The sequence below is a fragment of the Ischnura elegans genome, chromosome 4 (assembly GCF_921293095.1).
Source record: "Ischnura elegans chromosome 4, ioIscEleg1.1, whole genome shotgun sequence".
In the NCBI taxonomy this organism is placed as follows: Eukaryota; Metazoa; Arthropoda; class Insecta; order Odonata; family Coenagrionidae; genus Ischnura; species Ischnura elegans.
In genome coordinates this window covers 43,002,701-43,020,560 of record NC_060249.1, presented here as the reverse complement: position 1 = coordinate 43,020,560, position 17,860 = coordinate 43,002,701, and the positions used below count along the sequence as shown (strand labels likewise).

The following is a 17,860-nucleotide window of genomic DNA, read 5'->3' as shown; positions in this document are numbered from 1 at the left end:
GTAATCCTCTTGTCTCCCCTCCACATCCCAACCCGCAACCGTATTTATCACCAAACACCACATCGACATCACCTCTGACGCTCTCCAAACCAAAAAACCACCCGCGCATACCCGAACCATTGGGAAAAAACTAAACCTTTAAACCTCTTGTCTCCCCACCACATCCCAACCCCCAACCGTGTTTATCTTTTACATTTTATCCCCAACTCTCTCTTCCCGATCTTCTTCTTATTTATTTCACCTCCTATTGCCATGCCCACCCACTTCTCTTCTTCCCTCGCCTCTTCCCCCCACCCCACTCCTCCTATTCCGCCCACCCACCCCATCTTTCCATTTTCAGCAGGGGACCCCGTCCACCAGATATAGAAGCGTGACGCCATAAGACAAGAAGCGAGGAGAGTGAGAGAGAGAGAGAGGAAGAGGAGTGGGAAGAGAGAAGGAGGAGGAGCAAGCGTGAAGGGGAGTGGGAAGGTAGGAGGAGGAGGAGTTTCGCTTGGGACGGGAGGGAGGGGGCGATAAGGCAATGATGATGTCGAGCACTGCAACCCTGTTCCTATGCGAGCGGAGACCTCACCGCGAGGGTCTTCGGCTAAGTCTAAACCGCAGCCTCAGCGACCCGAACGGAGGCCGGGAGGCCTCGGCGGCCGGTGGCGTCAACGCTGGCGGCAATAATAACAGCGGCTCCGGTGGTGGTGGTACCTCCCTGAAGCCGTTCTGCACGGGTCTCCGGAAGGGGGCGTTCAGCTTCAACCACCACCACAACAGGAGGGCCTGCACCTCCTCATCCCACCACCACTTGTTCCCCCCCTCCCCCTGCTCGCCCGCCTCCTCCCTCTCTTCCTTAGCCTCCCCCATCTCCCCCTTCCCCCCTTCCCCTCTCTCCCCATTCCCGCTCCCTTCCCCCTCCTCCTCCTATCCCTCTTCACCGGCCTTCTCCACCTCTTCAGCCTTCTCCTCGGCATCGTCCTCCACATCTTCCCCGCCAAAAAGATTCAAGCTGGAGCCCGCTCCTCCCGGAGGTTTCCTGCTTCCTCTCGGTGGTGTTGGTGCGGGCGTCGGGATGCCGGGCGGTCAAGCGGCGACGACGGCTCCAGCCGCTGGAGGATGCCTGCTCTTCAGTCCCACCTCCAGTCCGCCCTCCAGCCTCGCCTCCAGTCCCCCCTCCAGCCCCCTGTCGGATGCCCCCGCCGTGCTGACGAGGGCCCTGCTGCTGGAGAGGGTCAAGTCCATGCAGCCGGACGCCCTGGCCGAGAGGCTGGCCAGGCAGAAGGTCGAGGCGATCAAGATATCCGATGGGAACACAGGCCCTGAGAATCAAAAGGGGCCGGAGGCCAAAGGTGGCGAAAGCGATAATGGCCTATTGATGATAGATTGCCGCCCCTTCTTGGCGTACAACGCCAACCACATCCGCGGGGCCATCAACGTCAACTGCTCGGACAGGTTCAACCGCAGGAGGCTGCAGACGGGAAAGGCGACTTTGGCTGACCTGGCCGCCACTGCAGAGGGTAAGGCCAGGCTGAGGGGGGTGGCGTCGACCTGGTCTTGCCGCCCCCCGGGGGCAGTAACTGCCCCCACGACCCCCAGCGGGGATGGAGAGGAGGCCAGAGACGCTGTGCCGGCGGCGGTCGTGGATGAGCTTCCCGATGACGGGTACAAGAAAGTCCACACCGGCAGCAAGCAGATGCCCGAGGAGGTCGTGGTGTACGACGAGGGCACTGTGGACTTGGATCACCTGCCGCCAACGCATCCGCTGCTGTTGGTGCTCGCTGCCTTGGCCAACGACCAGAGGTGGGAGCCGACCTTCCTCATAGGTGAGTTACACACCTCGTCACTCGTTTCTAGCCTTTCCGCTTTTTCCGTCTCTTAGTCACCCACGCGCACGAAGAGCTTAGCACCACTCCTGTCGACGAGAATTTCCTCGTAAAAAGGCAATATCACAGTAAAAAACATTGATCAGATAATTCTTACGCCCTGGACCGAATCTTTCGAGATTTCGTAAATTGCTTATTTGTTTCGATTGCTGGTAACTTTCCCCAGCAATCTTTGGGCGGTTAAAAAATATAAATGTACTCTAAAATACAAAATTGCTGAAGGAACTGAGAATTGATATGGAAATGGCACTATACGGCTTCGAGTTTCAAAATGTCCTTATTGTTTAAATCGCTTGCTTCACATTATAAATTTCTAGATCAGGAGACGCATAACAAACATCTCCATCAATGTTATCAGACAGGCCATATTCACCATTTTCAGATATGTTCTGACTGTTTGAACCTTTCTACGAAGACGGCATGAATGGAATAGACCATTGGTTTATCAGAGCAGTCCTTACTCTTTGTGAAAGAGCTCTATCAGTCCGTTGATCTCTCAATTATTCCCGAGAAAGGATAGTTATAGGATCTTGCAGAGATTCGTAGGCCGGTGGAGAATGTAGATAGCTCACCCACGCTCGCCGCCTTCGATTTCTTATTTCGAAAAGCGCGCTCTACCTCTCAGATGTCTTTCTCCGCCCTCCCCCTTGTTTTCTCATGTCTGGCGCTGATGCGATCCACACCCCGCCTCTTTTTCATTTTTTGCCACTCCCACACTTTTGTTTTGCAAGTTCGTCCGCTCCCTCCTTTCTTTTCCTCCTCCTCCTTCTCACGCTAATTCTCTCTTCATCCTTGTCACTTCCACTCTTCGAAAGAATTTTCTCCCTTGTTCACCATTTTCCCTGATGCTGTTCCCCCGCAATTAAAAGTATATTAGTCCAAAGTATGTCATGAATGTCAAGCGGATTGTTTCGAAAAGTTGTTAACTCATTCATTTTCCGAATTACCTGAAATAATTTCTCAGAGAAGAGATCGCTTATATTCATGTAGGCACTGCTGATCATGTATTTTTTGTTGCCATTAATGCTTAATACTTCGTAATTGTTGCGTCCATTGTGTCATCCGGTGAATTATTAATAAGTTCCGTCTTATTTTCATATTAATATTAACTATCTCCCATGAGAAGGAGTAATTGTATTGAACCACTAACAAGTGTTTTTAAACTATTTTATTGCGGGCATATTCTCATATACTTAGGATTATTTTACATAGTCTTCATAGTAATAGCTTGTGCGTTTACTTATTTTTAGTTATATTCCGAGGGACCTGATTTTCGAAATAATTTGTTTTCAGTATCAATCTTGAGTTGCTTGGTAGAGAAAGGGTAGTTAGGATAGTGAAGATGCTTTGAGTTTAGCAGTTAAATAGCATTAAAATAATGCTAGTGTAAATGTGTAACATTAAAATAATGCCACATATTTAAACCGTCTCGAAGGAGCATATTTGCCTTATTCTACGGAATGGTTATCTATGTTGAAACACCCTCAGTACATCATCTATGAGGTATAATTAAAATCAGTATCTAACCTGAGAGACCGCCTCTTCAATGCTTTGATAACTCACTAGATTTCAGAATGATGGTTTGCATATTTTTGTCTTCATTGCTCTCATTTTAGCACAGGACAAAATTATCACTCTGTGTGTTATTTTTGAAAGATGATTACTTTTCTTTAAGCCAACCATTTATTCACGGGACGAATTCAATCTTTAGGTATGAAGGAAAGCTTCTATGAACATAATTCTATTTGTGTACTAAAGCCCGATCAACAATTCTCCCTGCATTTGGGAATTCGGTGATAAATAAGTTGATCTCATTTACGTTTGCACTGCCCTATTGTACCTTTACTCATGTTTCTCAGTTAATCCGTATTTTATCATGACGTGAACCCATAGATATATTCGGTGTGAAAATATTAAACAGTATACGTCTTTTAGTGAGCGAGCGAAATCATATTTCATAAGTTAAATTTTGAGGAAATGGGTGCATGAGTTAAATGTTGAAATGGCAAACTCTGGATCTTATAAATTTATCTCGGAGGTAGCATTTGTTAACAAATGATTTATTCTGATTGGCAATCCCGTTTTCATAAAATGCAATGATGATAGTAAAAACATGATCTTGGACAGTGTCAATCTATCTCTTTCCTCTTCCTGTGCTTCTACTTTCTTTCCCAAAATCGTCCCACTCTCTCCTTGTGAGTGGTATCGAAAGACGAAATGAATGAAATCATCAGAGCACGTGGCCCGCACGACCGACCACCAGGTGATTTCGTGGGCGTCGTTCCCAAAGAATTGCCAACGACCCGAAAAAAAATGAGGTTGGCGTTATAAAATAGAACCTTTTCAGGTGAAGTAGTGAGAGGAAGTCTGTAGTGCGGGATGAGTGGGCGAGAAATATCATGTGGGTGATATGAAGAAATGTAATTGAAGAGAGCATGTGCCCCCACGATACCTTTCATTCGGTGTCATGATGGGTGGAGGCATGGGTGTTCCGTTTTAATGGGTCATAGAGGAGACCATTTGCGTATGGAAATATCCGCATTACATCTCGACGGGAGCTAAGGAGAGTGGGATGAACTTCGCGATTCATGAAAATTTGCGGGCGTGCTCTAGATCTCCAATCAGTTTCATGCTTTAAAACTCCTTTCTTATGGTAAGTGCGAATCTTTTTCAGGGACCTCTTCGTTGCATTTGACTATGAAATGTGGTGGATAAGATTAGAAATGTTGGCGATTGGTTAAAAGTATTTTTTAATTTCTAGTTGTGTGAAAATACCGAAGTTAATGTATTAACCATGCGCCACTAAATTTCTCGATATTTTCATTTTCAACTTCTCTCTATGTATCCATCTACAATATTCGAAATAGAATGAATACTCTCTTATTTGATGAAATATTTAGATAAATTTACGATAAAGTTCAAAGCTAAGTTTAGTGTGACTCATAGATAAAATTTAATATTTAAATACTATCTAGAAAGAATAGTATTTGTCGAATTAAATCATTGATTAACATCTAATGATGATAATGATATTCTAGATGCCAAATACCACTTGTGTCTCTGTGAGAAAACTGTATGACCTTTTCTATCCTAGAATTCATCCGGAAATATAGCGAAAATTATTTGATATCTATTGGTCACAATTGCTTAATTAAGTAAATTCTCCTTGGAACTCGAAATATAAGGGAAAATAATTTCAAAATATGGAAGAAGAATCGCGGAAATATTGGTGATGGGTAAAATGTGTTCTAGTAGTTTCCAATTGTTTGAAAAAATCGAAGGTTCACATATTGATCATGGGCCACTAAAGTTGTCAGTATTTTCATTTTCATCTTCTCTCAATAAATTCATTTCCATCATTTGGAATGGACGTAGCCAACCGTAAATACCATGAATTGTATTTGCCTTTTAATTCTTCTTCGTTAGGATGCACCTTGAGTTATTAATAAAAAATAAATTGACCTCCTGTACGGTATCCCTACTTATTTATGAACCTTCATGTCGGCTTTTTACATCTATTTTTACCTTGGTCGCTTGTTAATGCCTGAGCTTGTGGGCTAAGTTTAATAATTTTACTGAAATTGGACCGCTCAACATGGCAATTCACATGCACTTCATTATATCATGACGTTGTTTGGCTTTCTTATTTTTTATAATCGAGTTCTTTACGCAATTGTGTGCGAATAAGTGGCTTTTGCGTATTGTGGTCCTTGAAACAGTGGCTATTCATCTCCCATCCATTAACTTCGCAAAAACCTGTGCCAAATAGTGGGCGTTTGGGAATTTCCGCCCTTGGGTGTCCGTGAATAGCTCCAGTAATCATCTCACCCCTCTTGCACGGAACACTCGGACTTTTTTTCTCTGATAATCAGTAATTTTTTCCTACCCCACGTGTAGATACATTTTACAGTCATTTAACAGTTTGATGACCAATTAGGGCTCTTACCTTTGTAGGGTCCACCGAGAAGTTTTAAGTTAGAAGAAAGTATGACTTTTCAAAGTGTGATTATAATTGTATTTATCGTCCATCGATCGAAATAATTTAACTTCCCATTTATAAAATTATCGTTTACGGATTTTTTTTAATTTGATATTTTTATATAAGACCAAACGGCAATACTTGCATAACTGTAGAACAAATGTGGATTACATCTAGAGTATACAATGTCACTTTCACGAAAACTAACCAAATCGTGAGGGAACCTTGAATCATAAAAATAATTGTAAAGAGAAGACATTAACACCGCACCGTTCTACTTTTGAAGTTATGTTTTGGACAATATATATTGTAACTGATGGCATAATACGACAATTAAATTAAAATTGGGCTATATTTTCCTAAAATATGGAAAAATTGGCGAATGGAAAATATTTCTTAGATTAATATACTAAGAATTTATGGGGACCGTAGCGATACCACTTACCATTCGATGAAGGCAGTTTTACCATAACGGTATTTCATAAATCAGGAATTATTTGATTAGAACTGAACCACAAAGACATAATATTTTTTTTATCCGAAGGATGTAGGACAAATGGTGATTGATTACTAATAAATACTTACAACATGGCATTTTCGTGTTAGCCAAGTGAAGTATGTTTGGCGATAATGAGGGGTTAATAAAAAAACCTGCCTGCGTATGAATAGCGGTTGATCACTATGTCAGATGGTTTAAAATAATTTTGGAAAAAGTGGAAAATAATGCATGGAATGAGTATATTCTATAGTTTTAAAACGTGTGTGGGAATGGCATTGAAATTTGCGATGTTTTAAAGATTTTTAAGAAATATTCTGTCTGCTTTGTAATAATTGAGAATTATGTCATATCAGGTTTTTGTCTATATTCCGCCGCCTCCATTAGTTGGCGTTGGTCAATGCCCGATTTAAATGTGCTCTGTTGCCATTACATTCATTCATGTATTTCGTAATGTTACATTATTTTAAATACTCCTCACTTTATTTCTTATATTTTATGATGCTCATACCCCTTTTTATACAATGCTGGCCTTATTCAACGCATACTTAAGTACATATTAGTGGGTTTCCGCGGCTTCGTCAATTTTTTAAGCCAACGCAACAATTTTTAAAGATTCGTCCAGCCTTGAGAACAATGGCAAACGAAACTTCGGCAACAATAGAGAGCCTTACTCGGCTGCAAAACCGATAGGTTGCCTTCCACCTTGTGGTTTTGGTTTATACTCAATCTCGCGTTGTAACCTTCCTCCATAACTCATATCATCCCATTTTTTTTGTTTTCGAATTGTTTGTTTCCTTCCTACACCACCCAGAAGGTGTTTAGCTTGCTGCTGACGAACTGTCTTTCAGTTCCCTCAAAGTTACCTTCACTGGCGAGATGAAATAGGTATTGGACCTAATAAAGACAACAATTTCAAATTTTGACAGAATGAGAAATCAGCCTTTTCCTTGATTAAAAAATCTCATACCTTGAATGCACATTACTCATGGAGTATAAATATACACTGAGTACATTTTCACACTGCTTTGATAGCCTGACTAGCGGGGACGAATGGTCTATGGAGACTATGGTGTCATTGGAAACTCGAGTCATACGAGCACTTGAGGGAGCGCGTCCTCATTACTCTCCACGCTTAAAAGTCTTTGCCAACTTAGTATGCATTTCCCTTCCGGCCGAAGCCTTCCCTTCCTACGTTCAAAGAATGAGCCATCAACTATTTTCGCGCTCCAGGAACCCTTCTGGACATGCTTTGTTTGTTTCCCCATACCTCTCCTCTCCTCCCACCCTTAACCGCTCGGCTCTTTCACGTGGTGGTCGGCGACTCAGAGTACATATGAGGACCTTAGAAGCCAAGGGGTAAGAGTGGAATTCTTATAATATTGGAGATAAGTGCAGATAATGGTTGGTGGGGTACACTATATTATTGTGGCACAGGGATACATGTGAATCACAGATAATTATATAACTAGAGCCCTGAAATAGGTTATAGGTTCGGGGTTCAAGTCCCAGTCAGGTCGCATTTTTACCCTCTGATTTTTGTTTTTTTCCATCTACCTCAGCACCATGTCATCGTCATCTTTTTCTATGATGTGTTCCTATCCCTTTCTTTCCCACTCTATGAATTTATATTCTCATATGTTTGCGCTTATGGAGTTATGGCGTAGTATGGATGAACTTTGGAAAGACATCACAGGTGATAAATATAAATAAATGCCAAGAGGGAGCACAAAAACGAAGACACACATAAAAGAAACACACGAGTACATTCTACTTTTAGACCGTTCAGTCTTCTTCGGGAAGGAGACAAGTGGGGATTCACTTGTATCAATTTTCCGTAACAATATTCTGTGCCTCACTAATCACATTACCTACACTTATCTTCAAAATTATAAAAATTGAAATTGTACCCCTTGGCATCTAGGCTCTTCTTATGAACAATAGGGATTATCAGTTTCTGCACATTGGGCCAAGATTGAAATGGCAGAATTTGAGATGAAATCACTATTATGGATAACAGAATCTGATCGTCTGACACTGACAATATGGTTTGTTTACTTATTGTTTATTTTACTAGAAAAACTTGTTTTCATTAAATCTAACACTTAACGTAGAAAGAGAAGAATAAGGATTTAAGGATGGACGGATACAGGATATTTTTTTGATACTGACCGGATCATTGATTTCAGGTCTCGTTGTTTCAGATCAAGTATTTTTGAATCGGAATGCGCTTTTAATATCTCAAAACTTGACTAAAAATCGAAGGCATTGATGTAATCAGGCTTCTTTTAAGTAGGCTCATATGATTAAATTATTTATATTTCGAATATGTGGAAAGGATTACACCAAGAAAGTTATCGAAGGATGTACGTGCAGGCTCACCGGAGTATCTCCCCAATAATAAACAGGTAGGGGAAGAGAAACCATATCATGATATAAAAATTTGTTGATAAGAAGGGGGAACGACCTTATAGTCCACGCAGTCGAAGGGAAAAGAAGATGGCAAGAACGGAAAAAGAAACTCGAACGAAATATATGGAACAGTTAAAGGATGTGAAAGAGGAGAAATACGTAGTTGTGAAAATATTAGATAATAAGAGAATTAAGTGAAGAGATACGTCACACCAATCTTAGGATTGTTGACAAGTGATGAGGATGATGACCTTGAAATTTGCTAACTATGTTTGCATTAAGCCTTCACGATAAAAATAAGTCGTCGCATGGATAGAACAAGCCAAATTGAGCGCTCTTGTTTATATTTACTCTTAGGTCAGAGTACGAGCCGGAATAAGTCATGGTCATATGGGCTTCCATTCCTCCTCCGCTGAATTCTCAATTAATGTATTTTTGCGTTGCCGCCTCTGTACGGGACCTGTTTCTCTACAGATGTGACATCAGCGTCACTAAGATATCTCGATTGAAATATACATCCGGCCTAAAATAATATGTTACGGTTCATCGCAGAGTGTTGGAACCAGTTCTAAGAGCGTTGATAGTTGTTTTGAATAGATACTGGGTACAATATTTCATAGTATTTCAAGAACACTAATGTCTTCATCGAGTATTGATCGTGAAAATCATCATAGCTTGGGGTTTCCTTTGATGAATGTGGAAACATTTTACACACGATGTTCAAGTTTCAGGATTATTTCGGTGGTCAAGTTTGCTATGACAAATCTTTTTACATTAATTTTGTTGTCAAAGCTGTTACATGTAGTAATTTTAACTTTCCAATAAACCAAGTTTATCAACCATAATTGAAGCAGTAGCTCATCGGCGTAACAATAATCCTGTCTCTGGAACGCTTCAGTAAGTTCAAAAAAGATAATTCCGTATTCAACTGGGATTCCAAATCGGAATAAATATTTTTGTTTACTTTTATGCATTTATATTATTTTGAAATAAAAAATTGGGGCTGAGAAAGAGCGTTAATCATCGTTGTGGGCCAAAATTTTAGTTTTGGTTGTTATTGTTTGGAACTATAAATAGATGGTAATGATTGGAATTTACAAGTTTAACTTCTTATAATGAATATTTTATATTGAACATCATGCTAATATTGACTCAATTTTTTGTTGTGATTGTGGATAATTAACAGAGAGATGGTATATTGAATGCCGAGATGAAGTAGACGGTCACTTTTTCAACATATCTATCATTTAAAATTATTTTTTTAGCTTAAAATTCTAAAATTGAAAGAAAATCGTGATTTGATAGTTTTTTATTTTAATAATATTGGTATGAATTATCTCTACTTTTTAAAAAAAGATTTGAGGTATTTTAATTAAAGCTGTGTAATCATTACTTTAATTGAAAGTAAGCAATAATTAATATTACTTAGTTTATGGCTTGAAATATGGCCTTCGGGAATGGTCTACCGTTGCTAACTAATTTCATTCCCAATGAAAGTGCCAGACCTTAGCTTGAGGTTTTACTGAAAGTGTTTCTCATTATGTCTTTTCATTTTGATTTAACCCAGCAAAGATGTCAAACGTTGTTCGTCCGATATTTGAGGATTCACAAGTTAAGCATTTGTATTGGTGCGCGTCAAATAAAAACGTTTTTCGACTGTAAATTACAATTACTTAGCAAAATTATAGTAATATCGATTGTTTATAAAAATGTAATGATTGAAATTGGGAAAATACGGGTCTCGCTTGAGGAAATAAAGTCGAAATTTCATGGGCAGTTAAAACTATCGCCCACTTGGTACCTTTTTACGCAACCCCTGCTCTCCACGCTTGTTCGAGAATAGCTTTATGCGAGCAAACTCAAGCCTGGGAGGCGCAAAGATATTAGAGTCCAGAAGTTTCTGAAGAGTAGAAATATCGATTCGTCTTGATTAAGCGCTTTGTGCTAAGCTCTTTGCTTTTAATATGTGTATTTATTTTTTAAGAGTGCAGCATATCATATACTAATCACTAAGGTTTTCCCGACACACGGAATTCCTCCATGAAAGTTTTATTTTGCGGCACTTGTTTGACTTTTCATGAGAATTTACATTCATATTTCTATTACACTAATAAAAGCGATCATTTTTCACTCGAAAGATCTTTTCTACTTAAGAATGAAATAAATTGTATCATTTCTAACTAATATTGCTTCAAAAAATTATTATATGTTGGATTTTGGAGCTCTACGACAGACACTTTTATTCACCTGTTGTACAGTAGCCTTTATTAAAATATCTATAATCAATGTTAGTGAAAAATATATGTTATGATGAATAACCAGTTATCTTCCAGAAGACATATATTCAGTAAACGAAACGAACTAATATATTTTCGCAGGGCACCACTTGTATTAAATTCGTTCTTATTATTGGGGATAAAATTGTTCAAAAGTATTCTCTACAAATCATTTCTGCTCGAAAACAAATTTGTTCAATCTTCTATAAATATTATGAAATAAAAATGAATTTTGAGGTAATATTCAAGTTTCCTTTCCTCCAGGTTAATCATAATGAGTCGCATTATGGCACCGGATTTTTAAGGCTGAATTCAAGGAAGCATATGTGAGTGAAAAAGGACCAGTTTTATTGGATGGTTTGAGACAATAAATGGCTCTTGGAGTTAAAATTGTGTGGCGATAATGGGATAGGAGTGAATTATATATATTTTACGCGGATAAATGAGGAAATAGGTGGATGAAAGACTTCGATGCTTTCGAACACCTCGCCCACTCCTTATCTAATCTTGTCTCCAGAGGCCCTTGGCGAATCACAAGTCTCTCGCATTGGACGAGAGCCAATCAGAAGGCGGAACTCTTTTTTTCCTTCCGGACGTGGTTGAGTTGAAGAGGTGATAATCTAATATAGTGATGGGGCTGGGCGCAATAACCAGTATTCTGTCTTAACAATCCTTTGATTCTACCAATCAATCTTCGTCTTCTAATGAATCATGGCTGATTATAAATGCGTCAGTCACTTTTTTGCCTTGCTTGTGAAAGAATACTTTCCTTTTCCGTTAGATTTCTATTTTCCATTGCGATTGACAAGGATAATTCTCGTTCGCCATGATTATATTTAGGGAAAGACTTTTTGTAGAAGCAAATCGTTGAAAGATGTTGCCCAATATTCTAAAATTGTTCGTCGAACTTACGGAAACTTTGTTCTGTTTGAAATAACTTTTAGATCTTTTTCCGTTTTGATCCTCCATCCGATATGTTGGTCCTCAGCTTGTTTTTCGGAATTCGCATTATCAGTCATTTGTTATTCGTTATTAAACGCATTATTTTTCAAGTTTATTGCGTTTCTATGGCACTCTAATTACGCCGGAGGATAATTATTACAAAAGTTTCTATTGAGATATATTATTTGACAGACCTGGTGCTCGTGTAGGAAGCTGATTTTAAAGCAAAGTTAGTTTGCCTCTATTCACTCTCCACTGATTTATTTTCAGTTGTACGAGCGTCAAATAACCTCGTGAAATTTAAAATGGCTATTTTATACTTTTGAAATTTAATGACATGGACTATAATTGGAGTGTCTTTTTGAATTTAGATTTTTGAGGAGTGTAGACGCTCAGAATACTTTAAGTTAGTTAGAATCTGCTATAAATAATAGAAATTTGTTTTTCACAGTGTTATTATTTTCCCATTTATGTTAAAGCGCGTTAAAAATCTGTTCGGATCTGCTATTTTAAAAAGACAACCTACGGATCCAAATCAACAAAATATGCGTCCCTCTGTTTTTTTAGTCACCGAATCATGATAAAAGCACGAGGTATACCGTTCTTTGAAATTGGGTTACATTTCACCTTGAGACGCGTTTTAGCAAACTCTTTGCACGTGCTCTGGCTGTCCGTCGTGGTCAACGTCCTCCGCTCATGCGGTTTCATCGGTGCCTGTCTAGCGGGGGCGGTGTCCGTGAAGTTAATTTCGGAGATGCGGGAACGAAAACTTATTCCATCCACGTTCGGGACGGGTTTTCCTATTTCCACGCCAATGGAGCAATTAATTTGGCAATCGCCATAAACTCTGGCGAATAGCCTTTGACGCACTCCGCTCATGGTCTCGTGGCGATAAAGAAGAAAATAGCTGTGGCTACAAAATTCGGGACATCGCATCGGGGTGATTTAAAAAAATCGCTGGGACTTTTGTTTCGCGGCCTAGACATCCTTTTCCGAAGGTTGAACTTGACCAAATTAACTCCTCTCTGAACTCAACCGTTAAGTGAGCTTCCCTCTTTTAGTATGATTACTTTATCGGGAAACCAAATGCTTCTGCCTAGTGGTGACCTTCAAGTTGAAAGTATGACTCCAGCTAAAGCAATTTTGTTCACTGTGGCTCCCCAACCAAGCACTCGAGGATACGATACTTCAACGAATACTAAATAATACTTTAATACGATAATGATACTGTAATACGTGAATTCCAGCTTATTCATTCTTTATGAAATGATAAAATATAAAATATTTCCTTAAAAGGTTTTTCGAAGGATTCCAGTGAAATCTGAATATTCTCAGAAAGAGCCCCTCCGGAAATCTCGTATTTTATTTACCTACTTTGCTTATCCTATGGCGTTTCCACAAAAAATACGATCTGGGTAGAGGCAGTTCGTTGATATTTTTTTATTTTGCTCGTCTTTATTTATCACTGCAGGTACAATTTAATATTTAAAAAACTAATACATGATTTCATACCGTGTTGACCTGCTCAAACAAAAATCCTTGAAGTGCGAAATGGGCTATGGAAAGAAACTGACCCCACGAACGTGAGGCATAACACTCCTGTGGCTTAGCCTGGGGTGAGCTCTACCCTCTCCTATCCAAACCATCGTTAGTTGAATCACGTAGTGTGCGATCATTAAATTAATGATATCGAATTTTTAACGATAAAATTATTATTCTTTATTGATGACAATGGAAAGAATCTCGATTTTTTACCTTCCTTTGGCTCTTAGGGAGTTCCACCCTTTGACTACACTCGTGACAAATCTACGTGACATTGAACTTATGCCTCCAAAAGATCTGGGTTTCATTGCGCCTAAATGCATTGCGCGACTTATGTCACGATCACCCTTCTAGCTATTCGAATCATTTATTATTTTTTTCTGAATTATCATTTACTATTTTTTTCAGTTCGGTAACTATTCTAATTATTATTCTATTTTTGTATTTAATCCGTGATCTAGTACGCGGAAAAAAATTAGGCGGCGTACAACGCAGTAGAAGTGGAGTCATCTGAAACAGGGGCGCAGCTAGGAATTAAGGCTAAGGGACGTTTATAGGCGCAAAACACTGGGTTTTCTGCGAGTGTGGAATACCCGCCAGGGTAAACGGGAGGTGCGAGGGCCCTCCTTAAGAAAATTTTTCATGTAAATTGTTCAAAATGGTGAGTTTTGCGGCCTTCTGAGGGATATTTTATTAATATTAAAACTATTCTATTAGTAATAATAATCCAATTAAGTAAAATGAATTAAATTTTAAAAATTATCTCTGAGCTCTGGGGGGGGACCCCAAAACCCCCACCTCGCTGCGCCACTGATCTGAAAAACTGCGGAAAATTTCGAGTCAAACAAACTTGGGGTTTTTTTTGGAGGGGGTTTAGGATACGATGCAAGCGAAATAATACCACGGCGCCACTTGAAGTGAGGGAGATCAAAACAATTCTTGGAACTCCGCGGAGGAGAGAACAAACATTTTTGCGAGAGATCCACTTCTAGGCGTGAAATCTTCCCCTGTTGCTTGCTTGATCTCTCCCGCACCTCATTTCTTCTCCCCAACCCTTCAGCTCATCCTCTACGAGAGAGAGGAGAGTTCTGCTTGACGTCAGAGGAAGTCAAGAAGGAGTCGCCTTTTAAACAATGAGCCTTTGGATTTTGTCCAAAAATTCCGATACTCGGGGAGCAAACAAGCATCCGCAAGGCCCGTGTGAATTGCATCCGACGACTCCACAAGCTTCGCCCACGCATGGAGTTTGCCCTAGCGTGGGGGGCACTTCTCTCTCGCCCAGCTGGAAGAGTTAAAGTGAGTCGGCTCAATAAAAACCGCCAGAGTGCGTGCTTATCTCAATGCTGCATTGCGGTGCCGTGCAATGGCGTGCCTCCCGAGGACAGGTTGACTGAGCTGCCAATGTAGGTGGGCAGAAGCGGTGGAAAGCTCTCGTTGCGGTCACCTTAAGCGTATCCAAACATCATGTCCACTTCTTCTCATATTATTGATGGTGTTATTGCTTCGAATGAAAATAATCACCCGACATCCTGTTAGCCACCAAGCCGCTGTTTTCGTTTTGCTTTTTTGTAGTTGATCGATCGTTTTGTTTTCTCGTGTTGAATTACTGGAACGTGGTACTCCTGAATTGGGTATTTTTATTTGGTAGATCTGAAGCTGATGTGGGATGATGATTTCAAAGCTGTAGTTAGTTTACACGAGTGTTCCTCCGCCGAATTTTTTCTCTACACCTCTCCGCCAGTCCTCGGCTCTGTGCCTGTATCCGTTGTTTCTGATTTGATGAATAAACCCCAATTTAATAATCACTTTGTGATAGTTTTAACCCGATTATTTTGGATGGGTGAGGGTAGAGTTCCTCCTATAGCAATCCAAAAGCGTGTGAATTCGGCACATTCAGGTTAGGACGCAAGTACATTTCTAAGGGCCAAATCGCATTTCGAGAGTTTTTGTTTTGGATTTCATAGTGGATTTCAATCTGGGACCCTCCAATCATCAACTTCCATTTCTTGAGAGAGAATGGTTTTGATCTACCTCACAAGTGGCACTATGGTATTATTTCGATAGCATTGGGACCTCGCCCGCCCGCCAATGAACTCTAATCAGTAGGCCAAGACAAGTTAGAATCGAATTAAGTGTATGCAACATCGCTTAGATATGACCTGAGTTGACTCAGATCAAATAAAAGCTAGAAACATTTTTCGATTCTGTAGAACATAGAAATTACATAATATGAAATCACAGGTCGAGTCTCATTGTTGTTTACATGGCATTTATTTCGATTGAAAACTCAAATACAATTTAATGTAACACTAATTAAAATGGATACGTATCAGAATGTTAACACAATGTATATAGAAGAATTTCCTTACCAACTTCCCATGTAAATGTTGACGTTGAGTATTTCATTGTTGCCCCCGACATTTAATTACTGCGGAGATATTTCACGGGCTCCTGTTTATATTTTTTCTGAGCGATTTCATTTTTGCGCGTGTGTTAAATTTTCGTGTGTAGGTAACTTTAATTTCACTTTAGGTAGATAACTTATGCTTCATTCAAGTAAACCATAACACATCCCAAATAGCTCTCTTTATATGAATATCATATTTCTGCGGTTGGAACGTATTTTTTTCTTGATTCCAGAGAGCAAAAGTTATTTGACTTAACGGGAATTCGAACCCGGATCTCCCAAATTCGTGGCTGACACTGTAGAGGTACGTTACGCCGCTAGCTAGCTCGCAGTTATTCGCTTGAATGATTTAATTTTTAAATTTTAGTAAAAAATAAATGTCCAGCTGAATTGGCTTCATTCTGCCATCGATCTTCGTTATGACGCCACTTCACCCTCCGAAAGGGTGATATTTTCCAATTTCCCTTTTCCATGCTTTTTTCTCTTTCCTACGCACCATCCGTCACAGTGTGGACCATGGGGGTTGGTGGGCGTTGAAATGACAAGACGGCTTGGAGGGACTCGCCCTCCAGCGGTTTCAGCCTACTCAAGTGCGCCCGATACTCCCTTCAGTCAAGAGAGGTCCCCGCTTGGCCGTTTTCATATTCTGGGCACTCTCTATAATGCGTGTGCTAGGTGAAGCGAATGATTTATCGGTGAGGAAACAAGCATTCAACACATGCAAATCGTAGTGACAGAGACACTTGACCTGCGAGCCGTGGTGCATTTCTCGTAAATGCTTCCTTTTACAGTTCCGTGAATGTTCGTCATTCAATTCTGTCATTTGATGACAAGACAGTGGGAGTGTTTCCACCTAATAATAAACTGAACATGGTTAAATATTTCGTACCGACTATGAGACCTAGTTTGTACTGTTGGAAATTTTACTTTTTTTGATTTTGACTACGTCACACTTCTATGTTTCCTCACTTTGCGAATTCCTTTATATAATTTTTCATTTTCATCATGATCTGATTTTATTTTCCTTTTAAACTTGTCGAAATGCATGAGAATAAATAAAAGATGACCTTGTGGAGAATTTCCAAATTTGTAAAAATATTGTTTTGGTATTGGTGAACGTATTTTGCCTTACGAAAATAGCGTCATTTGTCTCATCAGTGTTTTTTTTCCTGGATAATATTTACGTTTTACTTTTTACAAAGATTTTTATGGCTGCAGACGACTAGAATATAATTATCAAACGGAATTGTATGCACTGATGGGATTAATATAAGTTAAATAAACATTTAAAACGTTTGATGGGTGCATGATGTCGTTTCATATTACGCATGATGAGCACACGCTGAAATTTTCTGTCACACTTCCAACTTTCTACGCGGAAACGAAGTTTCTATTTTGTTCATAGTATCTTGATACCCTTAGCTGAATTATATCGGATCTTATACAAACGCATGCGTACAAAATTAAATCAATAACTCTAAGCATCTAATTTTGCAACCATATTTTAAAAATATTTTCGGAGAAAGTATTGGCCCTGTTTGGATAATTGTTTCTTTAGTTTTTGTCCGCGTAGAATGAAAGATAGCAATGAATCCTGCCATAATTATAGTCTCAGAAACATAACTCCGAAGAATGCTCTCTTCCTCGGTCGTATAGATGTCATGATCGTCCACTGTTTCGCTAAGTAAAGGAGCAGACTGAGAAGTTGGTTAGCATACGGGGGATGACGCGCGCCCTATAAAAATCCACCCCGCGGGACATGTCGCGGAAGTGGGCGTTAATGAGAGGGGGTTGGAGGGTATCTCGGGGATGGTGGGGTGTGCAAGGAGACAGGGGTATTTACGTGGCCTGGCTCCAAAGAAACTTAGCGAGAGGGGAGGAAATTTTAGAAGTGAGAGGAAACGTTGATGCTGGAGTGTTTTGGTTTTCCCTGCT

The 17,860-nt window shown here is 40.0% G+C and overlaps 1 protein-coding gene across 1 annotated transcript in view; it reads left to right on the top strand.

Annotated features, from left to right (window-relative positions):
- The first annotated feature begins 880 nt into the window (after positions 1–880).
- LOC124157369 (dual specificity protein phosphatase 10-like) overlaps positions 881–17,860 on the top strand; it is a 255,437-nt gene continuing 238,457 nt past the window's right edge. The window contains exon 1 of the mRNA XM_046532038.1: positions 881–1,811. Coding sequence (XP_046387994.1) covers positions 1,061–1,811 — 751 coding nt within the window. The 5' untranslated portion in view covers positions 881–1,060. The remainder of the gene's footprint in view (positions 1,812–17,860) is intronic.